At 45.3% G+C, this 24,818-nt stretch overlaps 1 protein-coding gene across 1 annotated transcript in view; it reads left to right on the top strand.

Moving 5' to 3' along the window:
• Positions 1 to 24,818, top strand: part of GALNT17 (polypeptide N-acetylgalactosaminyltransferase 17) — a 390,020-nt gene that overhangs the window by 192,065 nt on the left and 173,137 nt on the right. Inside the window, exons 4-5 of the mRNA XM_081131890.1 lie at positions 16,258 to 16,432; positions 18,723 to 18,920. Coding sequence (XP_080988016.1) covers positions 16,258 to 16,432; positions 18,723 to 18,920 — 373 coding nt within the window. The remainder of the gene's footprint in view (positions 1 to 16,257; positions 16,433 to 18,722; positions 18,921 to 24,818) is intronic.

The following is a 24,818-nucleotide window of genomic DNA, read 5'->3' as shown; positions in this document are numbered from 1 at the left end:
AGTTTTAAGAACTTTTTGTATGAAATGATAAATTGTTCTCCAGATAGTGGTACTGCCCCTGAGAAGAGTATGAAAGTGTAGCCTCATCAACACCGAATCTTACTAATCCATGTCATTCATCTTTGCTGTTCTGAGGAGTGGAGGATGAAATAGCATTTTTAGATTGGCATTTTTTGAATATTTGTGATGATGACCACTCTTTCATATGTTTACCTCTATTTCCTTTTTAGGGATTTATCTATTGATGACCTTTTATTCCTTTTTCTATTGAGGTATTTACCTTTATGTTACTGATTTTTAAAAACTTCATATATATTAAACTCCTTATTTTACAGGTACTTCTCTCAATTTGTACTTTTTACTTTAATTTGTTTAAAGTATTTTTTGTCAAACATAAATTTTACATTTTACATAGTCAAATTAATACTTTTTTTTTCTTTTGAAGATGTCTTAAGAAAGTCATTCATTATCTCTAGGTGGTACAAATATTCATGTGTGTTTTCTCATAGAGAAGTATTTCTTTAAAAAAATGTGTTCCTTATATTAAGGTATGAGAGCTTTAATAGAGTCTTGTCTCAAAGTCTGGTTATCTCAGTTTATTTACTAATCCATCCTTTAACCACTGATTTGGAATTTCTTGTTTCCCTACGCTGCAGTAGTTTAGACTTGGAAGCACTGAGGCCGAATTACGCGAGAGCTGCTAGGATATGAAGGAGGGCGAAGGGGACAGAGGAGCCTGAAAGGACACCCAGGCCCGGCTCCGGCGATGGGGCGGCTTGTGGCGTGTTCATTGAGAGAAAGGATACGGTGGGAGTGGTGGGTTTGGAAGAGGGACCGAGTTCACTTCCTTAGGTACTTTAATTCCAAACTCCTGTGGAAGTTTAATATGCCTTCAAACCTCAAGGGTAGTTTCAGCCTCCGAGTTTCCCTTAAAATAATATTAGAAGTTTCTTCATTTCTATTATTATAATCCTTAATACATTTTAAAGTAAGTCTTATCAATAGTTTTTAACTACTTTTTTTTTTTTTTTACAACACCTGCCTCATTAGCTCTTTGTGCATAAGTAGAAAAGAGATGGAAAAAGTGGAATCAAATCCTGTGTGGTCTTGACCAAGGCACTTACCTTTTCTGATCTTGTGCAAATTGGGGATAATAGTGGCTTTTCTGCAGGGTATAAATTGTAAGGTTTAGAGATAATACTAGCGAAAGCCCACAGTTCAGATCCTGGCAGTATATTAAAGGGCATGACTGTTGAATGTGCTCTTAGCAGTATTTGATTTGCTAGCTCCAGCTCTTTCCTCAACATTCTTTGTCTGGCTCACCCCCTCTGGGAAGCCTTCCCGGATTTCCCGGCCCTTAGCCTCTGCTCCAAGGACGCCAGTGTGTAGTTCAGCACAGCACTTGGCACGTTGTATTCCATTTGTATACTTGCCCATCTCTAAACTGAACTGTAAGACCTTTGAGGGCAAGAACCATTGCTCTTTCTGTGCTGTGTTCCCAGGGCCTTGCACACCAACCACTAAGTTACAGTGACTGCTGAACAGGTTAATTTACACTGCACAGGTGCAAACTTTTTTTTCTACTTCCTCTGACCTCATCCTGGGAGTTTTTGTATTTGGCATTATTGTACATATTTTGGCTTCTACTCTATTTATTTTTGTTTAGAAATCGAAATAAATGCTTATCTCCAATAATTATCACTCAAGTCTCTTAGTGATGTGGACAGCTGTGCATCTTATCACTGATATTTCCCTGTGGAGCAAGCACACCTCATCAAGCTTTCTCTTGGCCGATACGTTGAAAGACTGAAAGCAAGAGGGCTCGAGCTAGGAAACTTTTTTGAGTGAAAGGACATATATTCCCTCTGGACTTGCAAAGGGGATTTTGGAGAAGCACACTGGTGGCACTGTTTGCTTTTCTTCTTGGTTTATAATTGCAGAGATAGGAGGAGTCTGGTGTTTTGGAAAGATAACATTTTTCCTGTGTTACTGAGGCTGCTGGTGAAGTAGCCAAGAGACACCTTGTTATCACACATTTCCATGCTGGGCCCGGCTTCCTTGTTAGAACATCACCTGCCTTTCCCCCTGCCTGTAAAAAGCCTCCCTAATCAGAAATAATGCTTGTTTTTGTCCCCAACGAGATCACTGCAGTGTGACAGCATTTGCTCTGTGGGTCTGTGATCACAGATGGGTTGTGCATTTACATTTCTTCTTGTGTGTTTTTAGGCCACAGGGAGGAGAGGATAAGAGGGAGAGTGTATATATCTTTACACAAGAGATAACATGAGAACCCCAGCTAAAGCTTCGTATGCTAGCTGGCTTTGAAAAAAATAACAACATCAACCAAAAACCCTGTTATTTTGAAATAGTTATAAATTCACAAGAAGTTGCAGGAATGTACAAGAGGCCTCATGTACTCCTCACTCAGTTTCCTGCAGTGGTAACATCTTGTAGAATCCTAGCACATGCCCACAACCAGGAAACTGACTTTGGTCAATCCAGGGAGCTGACTCTGATCTCACCAGTCTGACATGCACGTGTGTGTGTGTGTGTGTGTGTGTGTGTGTGTGTGTGTGTAGTTCTATACAACTTTATCATGTGTAGATTCCTGTAACCACCACCACACTTGAGATACAAACAAAGCTACCCCATGCTATTCCTTTTAATCACACTCATCCCCCACCCCATTCCTGACCACTGACAACTGTAACTTGTCTTCCCTCTCTATACTTTTATTATTTCAATAATGTTCTATAGATTGAGCCACATAGTCCATAACCTTTGTGATTGGCTTCTTGCTCTCAGCATAGGCACCTTACGATCCATCCAAGTTGCTGTGAGCACCATGGGTTCCTTCCTCATTATTTCTGCCCAGTGTTCCTTGGTTCGGATTTACCGCAGTTTGTCTAATATTTGGGCTGTTTCAGTTTGTTTTTTTACAAATAAAGTTGCTATGACCACTCATGTACCGTGCTTGTGTGAAAATGAATATCCATGTCTCTGAGACAAATGCCCAAGAGTACGATGCCTGAGTTGTGGTAAACACGTGTTCAAGCGAGCTGTTTTTTGATCATTTATTCCATTTATGTGACATCCCCTGTAAAAAAAAAAAATCTGATTAATTTCTAACCTTCCAGCCTCGCGTCTGGTAGAGGATAAGTTTTTGTTTTGGCCTCAGAGACAATGACTGTCATACCAAGAGGAATGGAGTGCATTCCAGCAGCACCTGGAGCAGTCCAAAAACCATGTGGAAAGCTTTGCCCTGTGATCAGGCTTTGGGTGCCCGTTAGATTGAAACCCAACAGTATAAGAATGATAGAGAGTCCCACACAACCCAGGGGCAGGAGTGAAGCAGGCCAAGGGAGAGTCAGACCCAGGCGCTCCAGCATTGCCGGGCCCTCTGTCTGGGTCTCTGCCCTCTCTGAGCCCTTCCTCTTCTGTCAGCTTGGGAAAGCTTGCCACCTCCAATTCTCTAAGCCATCTGGAGGGAAATATGGCTGCAGAGACAGCTCAAAGTTGATATTTTAATGCCAGCTTCAGCCATGGGAGAGAGACAGAACTTCCTACATAGGGGAATCCCAGGGAAGGGAAATGGTGCTCTAGTCTGGGTCAGATGCCCTTCCTTGGATCTGTCAGCTGTGACCAGGAGGGCAGAGTCATGCCCAGAACCACACATCCCAATAACCATGGGGCAGAGCTACAGAAAGGGAGGGGCTGGGTGGATAAGCATACCATAGACTCCTAAAGTGACAACATTGATGGAATTTGCATGTGGTATTTCCACGAGTTGAGGAAATAATTGAGGCCTTTGTGAAGGATCTCGTGGTTGGACCACGAGAGACAGTTAGAATATGGATGTGTGGAAGTGGGAGGAAATGGTAGGGGTGAGAAGCCCAGGAATCAAGATCTAGAGGCAGAGAAGCTTGGAGCATATAGACAGAAGTGTGCAGATGCGATCAGTATGTAGGAATTGAAGGGCAGATTAGAGGTTCAGAGAGAGTCCCAGGCAGAAATGGGGGTCTTTGCTGGGCCACAGGACTGAGGAGCGATAGTGTGAACAGGCAAGTCTTCGATGTTTTCTGACAACCCTCAGAACAGGGAGGATGTGGAAGCCTCCTTGAGCAGCCCTGCCTGGGCAGGGGATCTGCGAGGCTGACAGTGAGACAGAGGGAGAGACGGGGCCACGAGGCCCTAGTTGTGGAAATAGTTGTCACAAAGGCCAGGCGTGATCATTTTCACCTTTGTCACCTTTGTTCTCTGAAACGCAGCATCCGAGAGCTTTGATCTTATTTTATTAGAAACTTGAAGTGACATTGACAGGAGTGTCTTTAGGTCACTTCAGCTGTGAGCACTGGTCGGCTTGCTGGACAGAGGCTCTTTGGCCTCAGGCTGTGCTGCGGGGGTCCGGGAGGGCCCCTGCTGAGACCAGCACTCAGCCTGGAGCAAACCCTTTAGGGCAGGATGGCTGCCTCAGAACCCTGAGTCCTGCCTGGCCACCGATTTCCTTCTTCTTTCACAAGGAGGACATGTGGCCTCACTGGGGCCTGCTCATTAATTATCCCTGCAGCTCACCCAGGAACACCCGAGGCTGAGGCATGGGGCAAAGGCAGAGCAGGCATGACAATTCATCCCCTTGCGTGGGCTAACGAGCACAAGTCTCCTTGGCTCCTGCCCACACCCTCTGACACTGGGCATTGATGTTTATTTTTAAAAAGAAGATGGAATTCTGAGAGGCAAGCGCAGTACAGCCAGAATTTACCGGAGCAGATGCTCCAGCTCAGCAGTCCCCGTCCTGGAACCAGGCCTCTCAGGCCTCCTCCCTGCACCCCCCACCCCCTTCAAGCCTCCCTCCCTTCTGTGCTTCCCCCTCCCTTCTAGTTTACCTCTAAGTCCCTTCCCCGAACTCCTCCTATACCCATATGAGTCATCTCTTTGTTTCTCAAGACATCGCTATTCTCCCTTCATCTATAATATAAAACTATATGCATAATAAAAATAAATAACAATTTTAACCATTTTTGAGTGCTCGCTATGTGCCAGGCACCAAGTTAAGCGCTTAGCATGTGTTATCTTATTTCAGTTCCCAAACTACCCTGGTAGGTAGGGACTGTTGTTATCCATATTAACTATTTACCCTGCAGCAGCTCAAGGTGAATGCTCCTGACCAGGTGTGTCCCTGCCTCCCCAGGGGCCCCCCCGGTTCAAGTAAGAGCACACAGTGCGTCTGGCCCCATGGCACCCTTCTTCATCTTTCTCTAGATCAAAGCATTCCTGCCCTGTGCACTCTCTGTGTGCACCTAAAATCAGGAGCACTTTTGCTGTTCTTTAGCCCAAATGCACACACAGTGTGGGGATGTCAGTCAGATGTGATGGTGGGTTGATATTAGCCGAGCTGCTGTTCAGCCAGCACGTTCGCGTGCGGCGGGCCAGCTCACATCTGTTCTGACCTGCCAGTGCCTGTGCTTCCAGATGCTACCAGATAGTCTCCCAGGTTAGAAGAGACATGTTAGGTTCTGGCCTTTTGGACCCTAATAAGAACTACTCTTTATAGAACATTTTTATGCTATGTAACATGTTAACATGCACGGTTTTTTTGTGAGCATGCCTAAGATCTTTGTCAACACACTGCCGTTGACCTTGGAAAATTCAGGGCTCTGCCTTCAGACGTTGCCCCAATGCTAGAGCAGGGTGACCAGATGCCTTGCTCTAGTTATTCCATTTCTGGCTGCTAACTGTGTTTAAAGAAAACTCAAGTGACCAAGAGCCGGGATGTGACTCTGTTTTCTCCCGGACTTCACTTGCTTTGTGTGCTGTTTTGCTCTCTCCCCTCCCCACTTAATGACGGCGACTTTTGCTGTTTCAAGGAATAGGTTTGCTGGCTTCAGAGCATTCAGAATCAATATCGCAGTAAATAAGAAACATAATGAAAGAAAAACACACTGCAGCCTGTAGGCAAATTTTATCGCTTAAATTCACATGTTATTATTAGAATCAGCTGTAAATACCAGACTTTCAACTGCCTTTTGATGGGGCAAGAGAGGAAAATACTCCTGTAATTTGGGGTAACAACGCAGAGGCAGCGACTATAGGGATTATGATGCTTCTCTGGTGGTTTGGGCTACTTGTGTCTGTGTTTTAAAAGGTGAAAATGAAATGGAAGAAGCAGTGGAGAGGAATTTCTTAACAAAGGAATTGAGAGCAGACAGAGATGGCTTTCCCTTTCAAAGCACCTCTCATGAATGGACAACTCCGTGTGATATATTTAGTTTAACACTTTGGTATTTGTACTTCACGTCTCTTTTCTTCTTTTTGTCTTTTGCTTTCTTTTGTCCTTGCTTTGATCTCACTACGGAGTCGCCTTTAAAATGCTTTCATACACAGCAAAAACATCCCTTTTTTATCTCCCCCATTCTTCCTGAAGTTTCTTGCTCTCATCTCTTTGTTCCCATAGTCAAAAAATGCATTATTATTATTATTTGTAATCCTCATCTGAGGATCTTTGTTCCATTGCTTTTTAGAGGATTGGAAAGGAGAGAAAGAGAGAAAGAGAAACATCCAGTGGTTGCCTCCCGCATGCACCCGGACTGGGCTGGGATCAGGCCTGCCGGGAATGGAGCCTGCAACCCTGGTACATGCCCTTGGCCGGAATTGAACCCAGGACCCTTCAGTCCACAGGCTGACACTCTACCACTGAGCCAAACAGACTAGGGCAGAAAATGCATTATTTAATCCACAAAGCTGAGAGATGCCCAGAGAATAAAATATTCACTACAGCTGCTTTCCTGTTTTTTCATTCTGCATTTTTACACATGCTCTTCCGCTCCATCGATGTTCTTAAAGGCCAGGAATTCAGAGCCAGACAGGCTCGTGCAGTGGGGGTGGAAGCATGGCTCTTGTGGCCCTACTGTCCCTTTGGAGTTTGCTGGGACCTCCTGGTGGAGTTGGAAGCCTAGCAGGTCCTCCTGGATGCCCGCTTCTTTTGAGTCCCTCGATCAGCCAGTGGGCTTCTTCCCTGGAGAGGGCCGACCATGTCAGAGGACAGCCGCCTAGAAAGATAGGTTCGTGTGCTGAGGCCAGAGCAGCAGCGCGGGTGCCTGAGTTACAGAGAGAGCCATTTCAGGAGAAGCCTAGGTCTGTCCGGCCTGGGCTTCTGACGCACAGGCACAGTTCCACGCGAACAAACGGCTTCAGATTCCACACCATCCCATCCACGGGAATCAGGCAGAATGACAAGGAGCCCAGGCAGGTTGCTGACTAGCTTTCCGCAACGTACTCACCCTCTCCAGGCCTCAGTGTCCTCATCTATAAAATGGGGCTAAGACTACCCCTTATCTCACCAAGTCGTTAAGAGGGTTAAAAGAGTTGACATAGGTCAAGTGGTTACAACAGTAAGTGGCACTTCATTAGAACTCAGTAAATGTTAAAACAACATTGAGGCATACTGTGGGTTTGCAGGATAGATTACTGTCTTGTTAAATATGAATGGGAAACTAATCTGAAGTGTGTTCTGGAGCATCTCATGATTAGCTGACATTTTGAGTCAACTCCGTTAGCAGCTCTGGGATATAAATATTTCATTTTTTATATGGACGGGCATAGTATTTAAAATGTTTGAAAAGGAGTGATTGTCAGCTTAAAAGAAACTTTGCATCTGGGTAGTGAGCCTCACCAGGGTGCCCTAGCCATGAAGCTGATAAGGAAGCTTATGTGTTGGGACCCCTCTCTGCAACACCCCTTTGAGCCCCCAGGGATGGGGAGGGGGCTAACAGTGCCTTCACACATGCATTTATTTTAGTAGAATTTACAGAAGAGAGCTGTTTTTTCTTAAAGAAGCTCCTCCAAATTGTATAAACTTCAGGCCCTACAAAGCCTGCCTCAATTTCTGGAACTTTCCAGCTCCATCTGACAGGTGAGAAGCCCAGATGTGGCATGACTAGGATATGAACTAGGTTTCTCTGCCTTCCCTTTTTTAATTTTAATAGCTAATTTTTTTAATTTATTTTTTTATTTTATTTTATTTTTTTAAAATATATCTTTATTGATTTCAGAGAGAGGAAGGGAGAGGGAGAGGGAGAGATAGAAACATCAATGATGAGAGAGTCATTGATCGCCTGCAGCCCACAACCCGGGCATGTGCCCTGACCGGGAATCTAACCCTGATCGCCTGGATCCTAGGTCGACGCTCAACCACTGAGCCATGCCCGGCCGGGCGAATTTTTTTTTAATTTAAATTTTTTTAATTGAATGAACTTTACTTGTGACATGTAAATTTAAGGTGCACAGTGTATTACTTGAACACGTTTATATATTGTAATATGATTGCTGATGTAGCGATATTTATCACGTTGCATAGTTCCAGATGGATGGAGTGACATCCTGATAAACCTATCATAAGTTGAAAACATCCTCAAAAATGCGTTTAATGCACCCAACCTACTGAACATCATAGCATAGCCCAGCCTACTTTAAACATGCTCAGAACACAGTATCCAAATAACACTGGCAGCACAGTACACTGTAGATTATTGGATATTTACCTGGTGATCGCTGACTGGGAGCTGTGCTCGCTGCCTCGGCCCAGCAATCAGGAGCGAGTACTGTACTGCATATCACTAGCCCGGGAAAAGATCAAAATTCAAAATGAGAAATACATTTTACACCATTAAAAGTCAAAACTTTCTAAGTCGAGCCATTGTAAGTTGGGCACTGCCTATATAGTGCAATATTATTGTCTATATTTTTATACTGTGCATTAAATCTCAGTGGCTTATTTACTACTTGTTATAAGTTTGTAGCCTTAAACACCATAAATCTTATTCCTCACCCACCCCCTGGTCATCACCATTTGACTCTGTGTTTTACAGGTTCAATTTGTTTAGATCACACATGGGTGATATAATACAGTACTTGTCTTTCTCTAAAAGATAATTTTTAAAAATTCATTATTGGCCTTCATATGGCTACTTTTATGCATTTAGTTTGTTGGTTATTTCAAACGTGAAGATATTCTCAGGCGTTCCTGAAAATCCAGGTGTTTTAAGTCTATTTTTATGTTCTTTCCATGGCATCATACTCACATGCAGACAATGTTGAATATTTTATATATCTTGTTAAAAATGATACTGCAGAAATGTAGCGCATCATGACTAATGTCTGTGCTGAAACTCTGTGTTGAAGACCCATGTTTTCCCTGATCTATCTAAAGTCCCCAAACTGGAAGATCCCAGCAGGGAGCCAGGGAGCTGAGGGGGAGGGATGAACACAGACCCAAGGTCGGGATCCTCACCTCGAGGTGATCAGAACCCCCTTCACTGAGCCTGAAGCAGCTTTGGGCATTAGCTTCTCTGATCCCCATGTTGGTATCTAGTTATCAGAAGTCAGGGACTGACAACCAAAATGGGGATCAGAGAAGCTGACTGGCAATGCTATGGAACCAGATCTTCAGCGAGGCCTAGGGGTTTAAACTCACACAAAAAATTCACTTTACCACTTCCTCCCTACCTTCAAAACTGACTAAGACTTAAAGACATAAAAGCCACATATTGTATGAGCCCATTCTTATGAAATAGCCAGAAGAGGAAAATTTATAGAGGTGGAAAGCGAATTAGTGGTCACCAGGGGCGGAGTGATGGCAGGAAATGGAAAGTGACTGCTCTTGGGATGCAGGGTCTCCATTCAGGGTGATGACAAAGTTCTAGAACTGGACAGTGGGTGTAGTTGCACCACACTGGGAATGTACTGCGAGTCCCTGAATTGTATACTTTAAAATGGTCAAATTGGTAAATTTTAGGTTGAGTATATTTGGCTGCAGTAAAAGCAATTAAAAAAAAAAAATCAACCAATGCTTTTGAGAAGCTTTGGGGTTGTGTGAGAATCATCTGGAGTGTTGATCAACTCCACTAATGCCCACTAACTTAGAAACTCTTAGGGTGGGCCTGGGACCCTGCATTTTCACAAGCTCCCAGCTGATTCCCAGGTAAGGATGCACTCTGAGGAACACTGGCTTTGAGGCAGGAGTTTTTTGTCTTTAGTTGGAATATGCTACGTGTGCTATTTTCTTGTTCTAGCTGTTACAACCCATGCATTCCCAGCTAGCAGGATGCCCAAACCTCACCAACTGCTGGCAGGGACTGGGGTTGGAAATAAGTGTCTGTGGTGGTGACATCAGCACTGATGGTGGCAGAAGTAATATTGGTAGAATTGTAGCACTAGCAGCAGTAGTAAGAGGAACAGAGAGTAAGAGCAGATGCCATTAACATATGGGGTCCTATTGGGGGGACTGACCTAATTGCGAAGGTGTCCCATGCAGGGGGAGCCAGCAATCAGAATCCCAGTTTTGGAAATGGGAAGACAAAACCTCATTATGTAGACTAGGGTCATCTCCAAGGGGCTCAATCTTGCAGAGAAGGCAGGACAGGAAGGCCCAGGTAGTAGGAAAGCAGAGATGGGCAGTGGCAACCCTGGGATTCTGGAACATCTCAGTTAGGATGAGTCCTGTTCCACACACGGGCTGATTCATTGCAGATGAGGCTGGGTAGGGGACCAACTCTAAGCCAGAGCTACTCAGAATGTGGTCACCAGAACAGCTGGACCAGCCCCTTGGAACTTGTTAGAAATGCAAGTTCTTGTGTCATACCCCAGACCTGCTGGTGATGCTGGTGCAGGTTAAAGTCTGAGAAGCACTCACCTAAACTTAGACTGATTATCCCAAGTTGCCATACCTCGAGGGAGCATTAGAACACTCAGGAAGTTTCATCATCAAGATTTGATAACTGTGAGAGTTGATACAGATGTGGCCCAACCCTAGGTGGCATGGCCACTTGCAAGCCCACGTCTGCGTGGCACCGAGGTTTATGCGCTGGTTTGTGGAGCAGGTGGAGGTGAGTCTGCTAGGTCAGCACTTGCTTCTGAGCAGGACCTAGAGACGAGGGACTGGACCAATGGTTTATTCTCTAACATCACTCAAAGTGCAGAGTTGCTCTCACCAATACCAGAGAGGTGTTATTAGACAGCCCCCTGAGTCAGAGGAAGAGGGCTGTCCCCACCTAGATTCTTGTCATGCCCACAGGAATGAATTCAAATGAGTGACCCTGATTGAATTGTGATAAAGCCATCTAATTACATGCAAAAGTGAATAACCCATGAATAATCCAGTGAAGGTCTGGGGGCCGGGTGGGGTGGAGGGGGACTGTGCGGGGGAACACTGGGGACATCTGTAATACTTTCAACAATAAAGATAAATTTTAAAAAATTCCATAATATTTTTTTTGCTTTAGTTCTGCTTGTAGCTTTCTTGTTGTCAGTGTGTGCTCCTTGAGCCTGGATGACAGGTGTTTCTTTTACTGTTAAGGAGCAGATAGATCTCCCTCCCTGTCCCTTCTGATCACAGGCAGCATTCGCTTCTTCCCCGTTGACCTCCCTAAACGCTATTTACCAAAACCTTAACACGCGCAAGGATTCCCAAATGGCTCCAGACCAATTTAGTATCGGATTTTATAACACTGGAAGGTAAACATTTATTTTTGCAGAAATGAGTTTTTGTTTTCCTCTCTGAGTTTGTCAGGGAGAAAAATCTTATGTAAAATGTTTTCCTTACTGTTATTGTAATGTGGTAGAAGGGGTTCATTTGTTAAGGATGACATTTCTTGTGTAAAGTGTTCTTCTTACTGTTATTGTAATGTCTTAGAATGGGTTCATTTGTTAAGTGTGACATTTGGGGATTTGTTTCCTTCCATGGTGAGCCTGGGGCCTTGCTTTTACTTGGTTAACTTGTGGGTTCTCTCACTTTAAGGCAATTTTCAGATCTCAGCACACCAATGCCCTCGGGCTGTCTCAGCGTGTCCCACCAGGGCCAGCCTTTCTGGAAGGGCCCAGACGCACCTAGAAGGGAATTCTGTTTTCTCACTGGTCCCATCAGGAACCTGCCATTTGCTTAAATCAAGGGTCCATTCTCTACTCTCATTTTCTCTAATGCATTTGATTTTCCTGATGTTGGATGTGGAGTAGCTCTGAGGATAAGAGTTGTGTCATTTTCAGCCATGTAGATGCTCTGTACATATCTGTGGAATGAATGCACGTGACCCCCTTTTGTAAACTGTATCCTTGATATGATTCTGCCCTCTGATGCTGTGTCCAGCCAGTCTTAGCCTCTAGCTTGTCTTCCTGGGTCCTCCATACGTGTGCTCCCCAGAGCGTGGTTCTAGGCCCCCACTCCCTCTCCGGGAGCTCTCGCCCTCTCACAGGCCGTCATCTGGCGTCACTGTGTCCCGACACACTGTGCCTTCTCGTCTCACCTCCGGACCATTCACTGGGTTCAGCATCTCCCCTAAATGTCTGCAGACTCTTCAGCCTGCCCCAGGGGGACTCACCAACTTGTTCTTCCCTCTTCTTTTTTTTCTCTTTTCTAATCAGTGGCATCTTCCCACTCACCCAGACACTGGTGACTCTGTAGATCCAATTTGGTGCTTATGTCTTTTGTCTGGAATAGTGAGAGTACACGTCCAAACCTCTGCTTAACTCAAACACTACCTCTCCATGAACATCCCCAGCAAAGTAATAACAAAATAATCCCTCCCTCTGTGACCCCTCATAGCACTTTCCTTCCACAAGCATTTTTCCCTTTGGCCTTTAGCTCCGTTTCCCTTGTAATACTGAATATTGCACCTTTTTGAGCCTGTCTCCCCTCCTGAACTAGACTGTAAGCATCTTGACAGAGCACTTGCGTCCGGGTTGATTTTGAGTCCGGGCAGGGGCCCAGCCCAGTACCTTATGGGGTACAGAATCACAAGCAGGGGCTGGGAAGAAAAGCCTGCTTCAGTGTCACTTGTTCTCAAACCCTGCTAGTGGCAGGGTGACATCTCCCTCAGACTCCCATAGGCCATCACTTCAGTTGTATGAGAAACAATGTGTCCCGGAGCCATGTAAGAGTGAAGCTGGTGTCACCCATGTGCAGTGGGCCCCACCTTTAAAATGATATTGATTAACTAGAAAGACAAGCTGTTGTTCGTGAGAAGTTGTAAAAATGATCTATATTAATAATATTAATAGGCTAACTATTATTAAAAATAACATTTTTGGAATGCTTATAAGTATATGTAACATCTCATTTATTCTTAAAAGCCATGGGCTACTACCAACTGCTTAGGCATTGTTTTTTGTCCCTTTATACTTTTCAAAGCCCTTTAATGTCCCTATCTCAGGAGCCTGGAGATGTAGAAGGGCAGTGGTAGTGGACCACACTTTCTTTTGCCAAACTTGTAAATGCCTGTCTCTCCCTCTCTCTCCCCTGAAGTTGTAGTCTCAACCACTAATCATATAAGAAGACCACTCGACACTTAGACCTGGTGACTGGCATGGCCAGGAGCTGACATCCAGTTACTGGGCAGAGCCAAAAGAGGGTCCCTGGTCCCTGGAAGTTGAGGGTTAACAGTGCCTGTGGGTCCCCTGGCGTGGTGCTCAGCACTCAGCATTCAGAATGTTCTCTCTGAACTTAAGGAGACTCTCAGGTTCCTGCCATCATGGGCCAACCCTGGTGAGTGGGCAGGATTCTACTGCCCCTTCCATGGGTGCTGTGCCCATGCTTAGTCCATCGCATCCCGTGGCATGTCCTTGCACCCCCAGCACTCATGGGGAATACATGAAAAACCAAATAGGCATGGCCTGCCTAACCTTCTTGCTAGAAGTTCCAAGAAACTTAACTAACACAGAAAAAGCCAGCCAACCTGTAGTAGATGGTTTCCAGAAGATGAACATTCTCTGGGCCACCTCACGTCCATCTACATGGTTACCTTTCTAATTCATGGTGAGTGAAGAGGCAGAGGGTCCCCACAGCCTGGCTTCTCCCAGCCTCCTTACCAACTCTGGAATGAGGGCAAAGATGGTAGTCACCCCGGCAAAAACACCAACATAGATAACCCACTGAAGGCATGCTGTGTGCTAAGCTTGTATTTTCAGCTCAGTGGTTCTCAAAGTGCGGCTCGCCATACTAGAGCATGGACACTCCTGGGTCTTTTTAGAAAGAGAAACACTCGGGCTCCACTCTGGACCTTCTGAAAATGAAACTGGGGTAGGAACCTGCAATCTGTTTCAACACCTCCAGTAATGCCAGTGTGCCCTCCAGTTTGATACCAAAGTTCTAGAGCATAGGCCTATTTTTCCATCTTGGACATGGCTTCCTCAGGCGCCCTGGGCTACTCTGAAATCTCCGTTCAAGTCTCCTAAACCTACATAGAGGGAAAACAATTACTAAGACTGGCTACTCAATGTTGAGCACCTACATGATGCTTGATGCCAGGGATAACTCTAGACACCCATGCATATTAAGTTGTTTAGTGCTCACCACACCCTAGGAGGTCCCCCTTCTGTAGATGAGGAATTTGATTGGCTGAATTTCCCAGGGGCATCCTGGTAATAAATGCTGGCATTAGGCTCTGAACCCAAGGCAGTCTGACTCCAGTCGGTACCCCCAACCAAACGCTATGTCTCCTTAGAGGTTTCTGCCACCTCCCCACCCAGGTTCCACTTCTTTTTTCTTTCCAAAGAAATGCCTCTCTGTATTAGTCTGCCAGGACTGCCGTAACAACGTACCACAGACCGGGTGTTTTAACAGAAATTTATTTTCTCATATTTCGGGCGCTGGCAATCCAGCCAAGATCCGGTGTCGGCAGGGTTCTCCTAAAGCTTCTCTTCTGGGTCTCTGGGCAGCTGCCTTCTCACTATGTGCCAACATGCTCTCTCCTCCGTGTGCATGTCCCTGGTGACTCTGTGTGTCCAAAATTTCCTTTCTTGTTTTAAATTATATATTTTCACTTTTCATTTACAGTTAATATTCAATATTATATTAGTTTCAGGTGTACAGCATAGTGATTAGACATTTATATAATTTATGAAGTGATCCCCCTGTAAGTATCCACCTGTTACTGCACATAGTTATTACAATATTATTGACTATAGTCCTCATGGTGTACTTTACGTTATCAAGACATATCGTAACTACTAATTGTACTTCTTACTCCCTTCTCCTTTCAACTTCATCCCATCCGGCAACCATCATTTTGTTCTCTGTATCTTTGAGTCTGTTTCTATTTTGTTTGTTCATTTATTTTGTTTTCCAGATTCCACCTGTAAGTAAAATCATAAGGTATTTGTCTTTCTCTGACTTATTTCACTTAGCATAATACCATCTAGGCCCATCCACGTTGTTGCAAACAGTAAGATTTAATTCTTTTTATGGCTGAGTAATATTCCATTGTATACATGTACCACATCTTCTTTATTCAGTTGTCTGTCAGTGGATACTTCAGTTGCTTCCATATCTTGGCTGCTGTATATGAAATGTCCTTCTTTGTCTCTTGTTATAACCTTTGTTTGATCTGGTGTAAGTATTGCTATTCCAGGCTTTTAAAAAATTGCATTTGCCTCCTATATCTGGTGATCCTTATGTACATAAAGATACCAACCTTTAAGTGTGTGGAGTTGGACACATTTGGCCTGTGTTTCAGCTCTTCCATTACTAGGTGTGCAACTGTGGGACAGGTTAGCATCCCTGAGACTAGTTTCTTAATTTACAAAGTGGAATTAATCTAGATAATTAATGGAATTAATCTGGCAACTTCCTTGGATTGCTGTAAGGGTTAAATTAGATCATAGAAATAAAGCACTTTACACCACCGGCTTGTGCAGAAGGAGAAGTGTGCAGTCTCTGTTAGCATTACTTCTGCCAGTAATGGCAGCATTGTCATCACTGGGCAAAGATTCCTTTTACATCCTAAGACCAAAGCAACAACCCTGTTAACGTTACATCTGGTGCATGACTATGTGTTGGGACCACTTAGGACACATCCTATAAGAACCAGTGTGTGTGCAGATGGAAATGCTCATATAGCAGACGATAAACAGGACCAGGGGATGGTGAGAGGACAGGAATGCTGGCCTGGAAAGGACAGTTGGCCACAAAGAAAAGACCCTTCAGAGGACATCTGCCAGCCTGGAACAGTGGGGCTCTAAATGCCAGGCCTCAATTCTGTCCAGGTGTACAGCGTAGATGCAGGAAGAACATTGCTGTGCTGTGCTGGTGTGTCACAGACATCTTCTCACTCACACTGATTGAGCTGCCTTTTTTACTAAAATACTAAAATTACTACCACACAAACTTTTTTGCAAGCTCTGAACTTCCTGAAGATCTGTTGGCATCACAGTGGGTTGGACACACATTTGAGATGACATGTCATGGACCTTCTTGTGTTTCGTCATTTACAGAGGAGCTGAAGGCCCCCTTGGAGGAGTACGTCCACAAACGCTACCCGGGGCTGGTCAAGGTGGTGCGCAATCAAAAGAGAGAGGGCCTGATCCGAGCACGTATCGAGGGCTGGAAGGCGGCCAGCGGCCAGATCACTGGCTTCTTTGATGCCCACGTGGAATTCACCGCAGGCTGGTAGGTCACGAGGCACTCAGGACCTGCAGTGGGGTCAGGAGGGGTTAGAGTCCGGGAGGTGGGACACTTTGCCTGATTCCTCTGGGCCACTGGAAGAATGGAGAAGAGGGTAGAAAAGAAGGTGAGACCACAGTCTGGGATAAAACTAGGGAGCAGGGAGAAATTTGCCTGTTGTTTGCTCAGTCCATCATTGTCATCGTCATAGGTCCCTTATGATTTTTCATTATGGGGCAGACACTGTGTCTCAACTTTGCTAAGTTGTCCTGCAGTAATCATCTCTAATCTCCTGACTGATGACAACACAGATCTCTGTCTTGCCCACGTAGCAGGTCCACTGGGGCTCTGCCCCATCTGTCCTCTGCGTTTACTCCTGTCTGGACTCACCATTTTGTGGCTTAGAGAAAAGGGTAACAGCTGGACCTTGCAATGACTGTGAAAGTCTCTGCGCTGTTGTGACACTGTCACTTCTGCTCACATCCCACTGGTCAAAGCAGTCATATGTCCAAGCCAAATGTTGATTGGGGGCGAGGGAGAGAGTATACCCCTCTGCAGGAGACACTGTAGACCACATGGTAATAACTGGCAAGGTGTCGCTGGAAAGGGAGCAGATTACTGGGAACTAGTACATTCTATCACAGACTGGAGATGAAATTGCTCACTTCAGAAGCATTATTTGAACATGGTCTTCTGCCCCCATGCTCAGTAAATCACACAGAGACGGTCTGAGCTGGATGCTTCTCAGTGCATGGCACCAGCCCATCCTGGGGCAAGTGTGGCCCATTGGAGGCAGTGGGGCTTCAGGGTTAGGGCTGAAGCCAGACCATCTGGGTGAGAAACCTGGTTCTGCCACCTGGTTCTATTTAATGGGATTGTTGTCAGAGTTAAATTAGACAGCACATGTGACATGCTTAGAATGGTGCCTAGCTCATAGTGAGGAATCAATAAATATGAGCTGTCATTAGCTCATTAGGAAAAAATGTGTGTTCAAAGAATAACAAAGGCAGCCTGTAGTCAGAGTGACTTGAATAAGATGGAGAAGTTAGCCTAAGAGTTGAGAGGAAGGAGAGAGCCTTCCTTCTGGGGGGAATTAGGGAAGACTTCTTGGAAGAAGTGGCATATGACCGGCAAGCCTCGGTAGGTGGCCAGACTTCCTGCGGGGGGCAGAAGGGCATTCCCGGGGGAGAGCAGCGTGAGTGAAGACTTGGAGAGGGCCAAGTGCTGAACAGGTCTCGGAGCCGCCTCTGCCTGGGTCGGTATGCCGAAGTATTGGAGGCAGTAAGTGGTCCAGCGTATATTTTACTGCTCATTTTAAATAGAAAGATGAGGTGAGCCAACAGGTAATTCAATAGCTGCAAATGAAAAGGGATGGGATGTAGGCCGAGCACCCTCATTACTCTTCCAAATAATGCAGAGGAATGGGGTTTTCACTTGACTCCTTTCCAAGCCCGCTCTCTGCGTTAAGCAGGGAGATGAATGTCCCGGTTGTGAGAGCCATCTTCTCCTTCCCCAGTGCGGGAACGAGCCCTTCCACATGTGCTGCGGAGACACACTGGCAGGGTGTCTTACCATCTGCCCTCTCCTAAGCCAGCTGGGCTACACCTAGAATCTTGAGCCAGGTCCCTGCCTAGCTCCCAGTGCAGTGCAGCCCCCAGGGGCGAGCTCCCTGGGAGGCAGGATTCTGCCTGCGTTTGCATTTAATTCATCCGGCCAGCCATTGCTAACCAATTCAATTAGATCCCTTTTAAGAAATCAATTAAATAATCAATTAAAACAACGGAAATAGTCACACACACAACGAAGCTCATGAAATGCTTATTAAAACCAGGCCATCAAGGGCAGAAGTGACCTATTTTGGGAAAGGGAATTCAGCTCATGCAGAAAATACAAGAGGCATCCACCAGTACCCTGAGGGGAAACTGGAAACACTGTGTAAAACTGTAATGTGATGCAAATCCTCGAGTCAGATGGCCTTGCTCTGGCCTACATTGTGGGTATAAAAGACAGGCCCGCACTTTCTGAATTCTTGCTCCCGGCCTCTCCCGCAGGCATCGGCATGGTAGCCTCCACCTGGGCGAGGGCCCGAGCTGCAGGGCTGGGCTCTCACTCAGAGCTGCGCGATCCAACCGGGGCAGGCCGCCCGGGAGCCTCAGTTTCCACCCGAGTTCAGCCTGCCCAAGACCACCCTTTAGCTACATTGCTTCTGTTCGTTTCCTGCCGTCTGGGGGTCTGTCACGTTGGGGTGCGGGCGGCCTCGGGAGAGAGGTTTCATTTCTGCTTCTCTGCGTTTCAGGGCCGAGCCGGTTCTCTCCCGAATCCAGGAGAACAGGAAGCGCGTGATCCTCCCGTCCATCGACAACATCAAGCAGGACACCTTTGAGGTGCAGCGGTACGAGAACTCGGCCCACGGGTACAGCTGGGAGCTGTGGTGCATGTACATCAGCCCCCCGAAAGACTGGTGGGACGCCGGAGACCCTTCTCTCCCCATCAGGTCTGTGGCGGGCAAGCTCTGGTGGCCTTGAGTCCCGCATCCCAGAAGACAGAGGCGCCAGGGGAGGGAGGCTAGGGGAGACTCCCGGGGATGGAGCCGCGGTGTGTAAATGGCTGCTTCAGGAATTTGGGGTGTCCTACCATCACAGCACTTTGCTCCTTCAGCTACAGTTTTCAAGGGCAGCTTCTCAAACAGAAATACTGAAAGATTGAGTTGATAGTGTTAACCAGGGTGCAAAAGCCCCCTTTCTGAGACCCCAAACAGGGCTTTATTTCTATTCAGTGCAAGCTTTATTTAATTGTTCTGTCCATTATTAAAAGGGGGGTATGGAAAAAAGTAATAATAATAATTAAATGGCCAGAGAATGGAGAAGCAGAAGGAGAAGCATATTGGCTGTGAGATCAACTCCTCTTTTTGGCTTGGGGAGGAGAAGTTGTGTATCTAGGAGGGTAGAAATGAAGGGGCGATCAGAATTGGGGTTCCACCTCTTTTCTGTCTTTTTTATAGTCCTCCTGGTTATCTTCAAGGTGATTATCACTTGTTATGACGCTGGTGGGTGTGTCATTTAGTATGGAGATTATTTTATAATGAGATCTGAGGTCCATGGGGTGGCCATCTAGGTCTTAGTCTGTTTTAACTGGCCCCTCTCAGGAGGTTACTGTTAAATGCAGGCCATCTTGTTTCTTAGAGATAAACAGAGTTAGGGTGGGGTAAGGGGTTAGCCAGGTCACTTAGGCAAGTTGTGGGTTATCAGTAGGAATGCTCACACTTTTTGAAATGTTGGGGTTTGAAACATTAATTCCTGGGCTCTTTCATACTTGCAACCTTCATTATTTCAGTGTTCCCCACCCTTCTTCGTGATATGGGAACACATATGTGTGTGGCACCTGGGGTAACTAACCTTAGGGCAGCTCTGTAAGACTCTCGCCCTAGGTCTGACCCAGCCTCCCTGGAGACAAGGAGCTCAGAACCTCATGGCATTCCACTTGGGATGCTCGCATGTGAAGGATGTGGAATGAAATAGGTGGATTTTGATGCCATGTTGGTTTTCTGTGGCTGTTGTAACACTTCCACAAACTTCGTGGCTTAAAGCACACAAATTTATTCTCTTGCATTCTAAAGGTCAGAAATCCGAAATGAGCCTTAAAGGGAGCTAAACTCAAGGCGTCTGCAGAATTGGGCCCTTCTGGAGATCGTGGGGAGAATCTTCTTCCTTGCCTCTCCAGCTTCTAGAGGTTGTCCTCCTTCTTGGCTCATGACTGCATCACATCCCTTTCCCCCCTTCCATCGTCGCATGGCCTTCTTCCTTTGACTTTCTTGCCTACCCTGTGATGACATTTGGAGTGCACATGAATACTCCAGGATAATCTCTTCATCTCAAGATTCTCAATCTCATCTGCCAAGGCCTTTTCCCATATAAGGTAACATTCACAGGTGGATTTTGGGGGGGTCATTTATTCAGCCCACCACAAATGCCCTGAGTTTTCAATTAAGATGATCCTTGAGTTTATAGTTCAGTACTGTCTGATTTCTAGTGGAGGGTCAAACTGATTTAAATCTTTATGGTCTGTCTTAAGTTAGAGGAGGTGGGAGAGGCGTTCTTACTTTGCCCTAGTTTCAGGACACTGTTGGTATAAAGGGGGATAAGAGAAGGAATAGTGGACTAGCAGTGAGGCATTTTATAGGAAATTCTTTCTCAGTTTACAGATTTTTAATAAATGAGAGTTAGATTGTGAGGTGTACAGACTCCCCCCTCCCACACCAGCACCCCCATTCCCTGCCCCATGTTCTTTTATTTTCTTGTTCAAATTGAAAGCTGAAGATATGAATTAGAGTAGAGCCACTTATGGGCAAATCTGTGCAATAAGGAAGGTGACCTATTGAGCCAATAACTTTCTCAGCTGGAGATGCCTCCGTGGCTCAGTTCCCATCCCAACCTAGGTGTTCAGTGTCTTTGTGTGATGCTGCAGGGCCACACTTTTCACTGTCTGCAAATAATAATGTAGATTCGTTATTTAGGTGTCATCTGAGAACCAAAGCATAACCTTCAGGATATTTAAAATTTACTGGGTGAGATACCACCTCACACCCATTTTGATGGCTACTATTAAAAAAACAGCAACAGAAGAGAACAGTGTTGGCAAGGATGTGGAGACATTAGAATGCTTGTGCACTATTGGTGGGAATAGAAAATGGCACAGTCACTATGGAAAACAGTTCCTCAAAAAGTTAAAAATAGAATGAACACATGATCTAGCAATTCCACTTCTGGATATAAACCCAAGAGAGCTGAAAACAGGCTCTCAAAGAGATATTTGTACACCCATGATTTAAAAATAGTTACAGTAGTCAAAACGTAGATGTCACCCGAGTGTCCATCAACAGATGAATGTATAAATGTAATGTGGTATATACATACAATGGAATATTATTCAGACTTAAAAAAGGAAGGGCATTCTGATACATGCTACAACATGGATGAACCTTGGAAACATTATGCTAAATGAAATAAATCAGTCACCGAAAGACAAAACTATATGATTCCACTCATAGGAGGTGCCTAAAGTAGCCAAATTCATAAAGACAGAGAGTAGAATGGGGCTGCCAGGGGCTGGGGCGTGAGAGGAATGGGGAGTTATTATTTCATGGGCATAGAGTTTCAGTTTTGCAAGATGAAAAGAGTTATGGAAATTGGTTGCACAATAACATAAATACACTTAACACTACTGAACTGTACACATACAAATGGTTAAGATAGTAAATTTTATGTCATGTGTAGTTTACTACAATTAAAACAAATGAATGCGGAGTGCTTAAAGACACCTTGGCTCTTGGATTTTGAAGGGATGAAGTTGAAATGATGGACTGACATGCAGTGAGTTTCATTGTTTTGGCCAAATGATGCCTCCTCCGTGACGCACAGGAAGGCTGACTGGCCTTGATGAATAGGTAACGAGTGAGGGCGTGAAGGTGGTGTTAGCCCTAGAGGGAAAGGAGTGACTACAGGGCGTGCCCGGAAAACATGCTGTCCCTGAATGTGTGAGGCACTAAAGCCAAAATGTGACTTGTATTTTATGAGTTAGGGCAACATTAACAGATGATGAATAGGCATTTTTAAAAGACTCTAGAAAATAGAGTTGTGATCATGAGTCATTAATTTATATGCATCTCTGATGTACAAAATAAAATCACATACCGATGATCTCTTTTTAATGTATCATCACTTATAAAATGCTTAATTTGTTTATAGTTGATGGAGATATTTAATTGTAGGAAGGAATTTTTATGGCCCTTCTGATGTTATTTAGCAGATACAATATGATTTGTAAACATTAGGACATGGTGATTTCCCCTTCCCCGCTATGTTCTCAATATTTTAATAGTAATGATTTTATACTGGCAAAGGATAGGATGAAGAGAACTTTTTCGCAGGCCAAAAGGCATTAACATGGACTAGTCTTTGTATACAGAGCCTTCTCCGTGGGCAACATAATGTTGGAGATTTCACTTTGAGGGAATTTATTTCCTTTCTGTTTTACTTCTTTCCCTCTTTCTTCCTATATAGCTTCTACTTGGTAAATAGCTATTTGCAAGGTTTTCTGTTTTTCCTCTGCTTTTCTCTGTCTACATCAGTTTCAGGTATAGAGAGTGGGCAGGTGCCATTGAAAAGGGCAGGGCCAAGTGTAAGACTTAGGCATGGGGACTGAGGAACACAGAGGCAGCTGCTGGCAGTCCATGTGATGGTGCTGGGGACACAGGGCCAGTGTTGTCAGGTCCTCAGACTTTTAAGAAAAGATGTAAATCCAGATCATTTCATAAAATCTCCAGAATTCTCAGTGTTGGCAATAAATCCCCCTTCTTCCAAACAACATGTTTCTAGACTGGATTTGACCACCTGGGTCCCCAGAATTGGCCTTTGGTCTACACGGGCTCCCTTGGGGCCCTCTGTCATTCCCAGGGAGCCTGACTCCACGCTCTTCACACTGGGAGCTGTGGGTACCTGCGGTTCGTGGCATTATTGTGGGACTGAGGGATTTGGGGAAAGTGTGACTTAAAGCCACAAGAGAACCATGGCTGGACTTCCTGGAGCTTGAGTTAAGGCATGAGAGATCCCCCTCCTGCCTCTATTGGGTGCCCGGCCCTCTGCCTGCAGCGGGATTGTTCAGCGAGAGACTTTGAGAAGTGTTGACCCGGCTCTCGCGTCTGTGCTGAGAAGGCTCACCAATCTATGTCTTAAGCCCTGATTTTTCTCCAAGTGGCATCATCTCCAGTGTCACATCAAAAACCTATCATTAGACAAGTTGAGCTTAAACTTTTCTGAGTCAAGGACCTCTCTGACAATCTATCGAAAGCCAGAGATCCTATCACCCTGAACACGGATAAACAGACAGAACTTTGCATATGGCTTGTGAAGTTTATGGGTGCCTTAAGGTCAACTCCTAGTGATCTACAGGGCTTATCTTCAGAATGACTGCCAGATGTCTCTACTTTCCCAGCTGGGGAGCTGTTCTTTACCATTTTTTATTGCCCACTGGTTTATATGCTTTATGGAGCCAGGACTGCCGTTATTTCAGTGGCATCTCCAGTACCTAATGAGCACCTGCACTTGGTAGGCATGCCAAAAATATTTATTGAATGAACAAATGATGGATAAGGGACACCTGAGGCTCAGAATAGAGGTCAGGGTTAGTGAACTATGAAGAAGAGGAATCAGTTGCCCAGGGGTACATTAGAGAAGAAAGAAAACCCTTCTTTCCAGGATGAAGGGAGGCTTCATAAAGGGGACTGACAAGTAATGAATGCTCAGAGAGGTATGAGGACAGCCAAGTAAGGGTGACAGAAAGATTCAATACAGTAATACTACAAACACGCTCTGGTTTAAGGGATTAGCTGGCCATAACCTTAGTGAAACCATCTTAATGAAATGTGTGGGTCCTAAGCTGGATGGCGGTGGGTGGAGAAATGAGTTGGACATGAAGAAGTGAGGAAAGTGAGTGTGGATTATACTTTTGGGATGTTTGGGGGAGACTGGAGAGGGAGAGGGGCAGAAACTGGGGATCGAGTGGCAAGATAGAGTGACATGATTTCTTAGAATGGGAGACACTGAGCAAGTACCTCCTCTAGCTCAGTGAGCAAATAGAAGTCAGGTTTATATTTATAAAGACTCCAGTTGCTTTGCTTTCCTCCTGTTGCATTTAACTTGTTTAGTACAATGAATCCTTCCCTTCCCTCCAGCGGATCCCATGATGTTTCTTATTACTCTTGGGTAATGAAAGCCCCAGGGTCCCTTTAAGTCACCAACCAGCTTCAATCTGTTATTGAAATTGTCCTCTCCCTCAGCGGGGCCTGCCCCTGGCGGTGGGAGAGAGGCTGGAGCCCTGGTGCTTTTCTCCCTCGCTCGTCTATCTCAGGAGGTGCAGCTTCTGACCCCACTGGGCAAGGAGGGGCGGGGGGGCCGGGATAAGAGGGTTCTTGTTTGATTGACACTGTCTTGTAATGGTCTTGTGCTCTCTGGGGCGGCAGCTGGGTAAAGTTGGCGTTTCCCTGGGACACATGGAAGGGTTCTTTTGATGCTCAGCGTGGGCTGTGGGGATGGGAACCTCCATGCTTTCTCAGGCGGCCGGGGACTCCCGCTCAGCCGGCCTCTGCCTCGGAGTCCACGCCTTCTCGCTGCTAGGATCTCTGCACTCCAGCAAGCCACTGCCTTTCTTTCCTAATCAATTAATTTACACAGGTATTTAAAACGTTTATGTTTCCCCAGCTTTATTGTGGTTTGATTGACAAATAAAAGAATTGTATGTATTTAAGGTGTACAACTTGATGTTTTGGTGTACATATACACTGTGAAATGATTGTCATAATCAAGCTAATTAGTGCATCCATCACCTCACATAGTTA

The sequence above is a fragment of the Miniopterus schreibersii genome (assembly GCF_964146895.1).
Source record: "Miniopterus schreibersii genome assembly, chromosome: 3".
NCBI classification, from domain to species: domain Eukaryota; kingdom Metazoa; phylum Chordata; class Mammalia; order Chiroptera; family Miniopteridae; genus Miniopterus; species Miniopterus schreibersii.
This window is presented reverse-complemented; position numbering and strand designations above follow the sequence as displayed.